Here is a 4,053-nt window from a genome sequence, read left to right on the forward strand (position 1 = left end):
CCGCTCGTCGTCTCTTCGTCGTTTTTTTCTCTTAAATCTAAGTCTCGAGCGCGTTTCTCTTAACTCCCTACTCCTAAGTCCCTAGGTAGTGTGCCCTTCGAGGGTCTTGGTTTTTGGTCGCTTATGTTCTAATGCTTAATGCTAAATGTATATGTTCTTACGTGCTAAGAAGAAAAATGATATACTAAATGTATATGGTCTTACGTGCTAAGAAGAAAAAATGAGCTTAGATACTACAAAATGGAAATGATCTTAAACACTATAAAACTGGTTGTGAGGCCTCCTCACACTCCATCCCTACCTCGGGGATGGGGAAGGACGGTGACGCGGTAATTTATGTCGCCCACTTCTATCGAGAAGCGCAGGTATTTGGTGACAGGCTGCCGGAGGCGCGCCTGTACCTGCTCGACGAGCTCGGCGGAAAGCCATCCGTCCTGTGTTGTCCAGCCTGCTTCGGCTCGGGTTCGGGCTTGGAGTCAGTCGGTACCTCCTCGTCCGAGCTGGGTTCCTCCTCGGGCCAAGGGGCGCGGCGTCGACGGTCTGGGTTGCGCAGGATGCCGGGACGATCGTCGGCGGGCGCGTCCGGGTCGCGGTCTACAGGGGCGCGGCCGTACCCGCTGGATCGGCCGGGATGTGGCCATGGTGCAGCCAGCGGTGACCTTGTCGGCGTCCCTCGGCGGAGAATCGCGCGTTGGGGCTGCCTGCAGCAAGCCCTCGGCGGTGGCTCGGGCGGCGGCTCGTCGGCCGGCGGCAGCAAGTAGCTCCGCCAAAAGTGTGGCGCGGGCGTCAGGTTGGAGCGAGGGGGTGTCCTTGGTCCGGTGGTAGTACCTGGCGTGTTGACGGCGGTACCGGCGTCGGCGTTGATGGCAGGGTCATGGCGAGTTGTGGGTGCTGTGTAGTTGCCCTGGCCAGTCGTGACCCTGATGATGTGGTTGCCGTGGCTGCTGCCCCCAGCCCTGGAAAGAGTGGTGTCCAGGGTGACGGCAGGCGGTCCGCCGGCAGCGATTCCGGTGACCCTCGCGTCCCCAAGGGGCGTCGCGTTGGTGGTCCCGGTGGTTGCTGCCGCGGCCGGTGATGCGCCCGTGAGGTGGGCAATGTTCCCGTTGGGAATGTCCTGTGGGTTGGCCGTGGTCTCCCCGGCTTGTTCCGCCTCTGCCTGGTCGGGGTAAGGGCCAGGTCCGAATAGGACCTCGTACGCTGGTGGTGGCGTCTCGTAGCGGGGTGACGGCCCCGCCTCCGCTCCGTCGTGGTCCTCCTCGTCGGAGATGACGATGGCGTCCTGCTCTGAGTCCGGCTCCTCGTCCTCCCCGGAGCTTAGTTCCACGATTTCCTCCTCGAAGATGTCTTCGTAGACCGCTCCCAGGGTTCCGGGAACGGCTACGGTCGTATTCCGGGCGGCCATCGGCTCGTCGGTTGGCGAGGCTGCTGGGACGTCGGAGGCCAAGGTAATGACTATTGGCCCGTTGCTGGCCGAGTCAGCTATTAGCTCCTCGTGCGGAGCGGCGGTCAGGGGCTCATGGTTGGCCACGGCGGCCAGGACGTCGGAGACCCAAGTGAGGACCATGGGCCCGTTGTTGGCGAGAGGGGCGGCCAGGTCGCAGATCCTCAAAGCGGCCATCGACTCATCGGGAGCCCCGGTAACAGGCGGACTTGGGTTCCTGTCCCGTCTGGGCAGCGTCGCCCCTTCCTGGAAGTCGTCCAGGCAGACCGGTGTCGGGACCTCGTCCTCGGCCAGGATCGCGGCCATCATATCCTCTAAGGATAATCCCTCGCACCAGGTCGGGCTGATCCTCGGCGAGGATGGGGGCCCTGTGGCGGCTTCCACCAGCGGCGTTGGCTCCAGCAGGACGACAGCGGGTGGTTCCGTGCTGATCGTCGTAGCTGGCTGGATCGGCAGATCCACTGCGGCTAGCGCCGGTGTCCCGTCATCGTCGACGTTGGTTAGCTGACGGATTGGGGCCAACGGCGGTGGTGACGGCATCTCGAAAGCTTTGTGCGTTTGAAAACTCCCACGCCTCCACTTGTAGCCTAACGGACGGCGAGGGCGGTATCGAATAATCGATATCTCGTGCGGCGTGGTTATCGTTCGGCGGTTAATCTTTCCGACGATCTGGCAACTCTCTTTGCGTGTAGTGGAACTTCTGATGGCTGTGGAGAGTAGAGAAGATGTATTAGTTTCCTTCACCTGGATCCGGTGATTCCCCCCAGTGGATTCCTAGGCTATTCTCATGTGGCGTCGTCGTCGTCGTCATCATCCTGCCTGGTGCGTCCATTCGTCTGTGCTGGGTCGTCGCTCTGGCCGTTTTCGTCGTCGTCGTTGTCGCCGTCTTGGTGATATGGCTTCAGGTTCTGAATGCAGGCGGTGCGTCGGCGGCGGCTCCCCGGGATCTGTAGCCGTGCTATATTCGGAGATGGGAACTTGATGACCCGGAATGGCCCCTCGTATTTGGATGCCAACTTGGCGGCAAAGCCTTCGGCGGCGTTTGACAAAACATGGTGGCGCACGAGGACTAGGGATCCGAGTGGTGGTCTCCACTCGCGTCGGCGCAGGTTATAGTGCCTTCCTTGCTCTGCCGTGGCTCGTTCTGCGTTTTCCCGTGCGACCTGGAAGATGCTGTGGAGCTGCGTACTCCTCTCTGTAGGCGAAAGTTGAGCCGTCCCTCTTCCTGGTGTGACTTCGTCGTAAAGGGTGTTCGGCAGGCGTGGTTCCCGGCCCTGTACGAGAAAGGCGGGGCTGAATCCCGTAGTATCCGATACGCTGCTGTTAATTAAAGAAGGTGATCCCAGGCACTCTGCGGCGAGTCTCCGAGGTACTGTGCTATCATGGTCTTCACGGTCCGATTTGCCCTCTTCGTGGGATTTTGCCTTGGCGTGTAGGGTGCGGTATGTTGCAACTCCATATCCAAGGATCTTCAAAAGGCTTGGAAAGCCCGGCTGGTGAATTGCGTTCCATTATCACATACGAGGGTTCTTGGTATTCGATCCCAGGCACTCTGCGGCGAGTCTCCGAAGTACTGTGCTATCATGGTCTTCACGGTCCGATTTGCCCTCTTCGTGGGATTTTGCCTTGGCGTGTAGGGTGCGGTATGTTGCAACTCCATATCCAAGGATCTTCAAAAGGCTTGGAAAGCCCGGCTGGTGAATTGCGTTCCATTATCACAGACGAGGGTTCTTGGTATTCGCTCCCGAAATGCCCGCTCAAGGTACGGCACCGTTGCTCGGCGCAAGGGGACAAGTTCCACCCATTTACTGAAGATATCAAAGAAAACGAGGAGCACCGTGTTCCCTTGCTTGGATCGTGGCAGGGGTCCCACGAAGTCGGCGCACAGCACGTGAAACGGCTCGCCACTTACCGTGTGAACATTCTTCCGGCCGGCTTTTCCTGGCTTACTTTAAACTTCTGGCAGCTCGGGCATCGTCGCACATACTGGGCCACCTCTCGGAACAGGCCTGGCCAATAATATTTCTGGGCCACCCGCGTACTCGTATTGCGGATGCCCAGGTGTCCAGCCGTTTGATGGTCGTGGCACTCCTCAAACACCCTTCGTCGGTATGGGGCTCCCACGCAGAGTTTCCAGGGCGTATAGTCTTCTTCCTCGGGGCGTAGACCTGTGCGTCGGTACAGTTGGCCATTCTCCCCCCGGAAATCTGGAAACTTCGCTGGCTCCTGTTGAATTCGTCGTAGCATCTTATGGATCCATTTGCATGCGTTGTTCTGCACCTGCGCCTGTTGGACCGTAGCCAGTGGCTGGCGTGACAATGCGTCGGCGACCAGATTCTGGTTTCCGCGTCGGTAGCTGATATCATACTGGAACTTTTGTAGCTCCAGCGCCCACCGACCTCCCCGAGCCAGTAAACAACGCCATCATCCAAGACCACAGCCGTATTCGGGCCCAAGTCACCATGGAGGGACGCTCCTTCACCGCGACGTTGGATACGGGAGCCTCCCATAGCTTCATAAGCTTCATAAGCGCCTGGCACAAGAGCTAGACGATGGGAGGAACCATCGCGCAGTACGGACACAAGTAAAAGTAGCAGACGGAACCGACAGGG

The 4,053-nt window shown here is 59.2% G+C and overlaps 1 protein-coding gene across 1 annotated transcript; it reads right to left on the reverse strand.

Annotated features, from left to right (window-relative positions):
* Positions 1 to 349: 349 nt before the first annotated feature.
* Positions 350 to 1,981, reverse strand: LOC138928490 (fibrous sheath CABYR-binding protein-like). Its single transcript, XM_070285599.1, has one exon. The coding sequence runs from the start codon at positions 1,979 to 1,981 to the stop codon at positions 350 to 352; it is 1,632 nt and encodes a 543-aa protein (XP_070141700.1).
* Positions 1,982 to 4,053: the final 2,072 nt, after the last annotated feature.

The sequence above is a fragment of the Drosophila kikkawai genome, chromosome 2L, assembly GCF_030179895.1.
Source record: "Drosophila kikkawai strain 14028-0561.14 chromosome 2L, DkikHiC1v2, whole genome shotgun sequence".
Taxonomy (NCBI): domain Eukaryota; kingdom Metazoa; phylum Arthropoda; class Insecta; order Diptera; family Drosophilidae; genus Drosophila; species Drosophila kikkawai.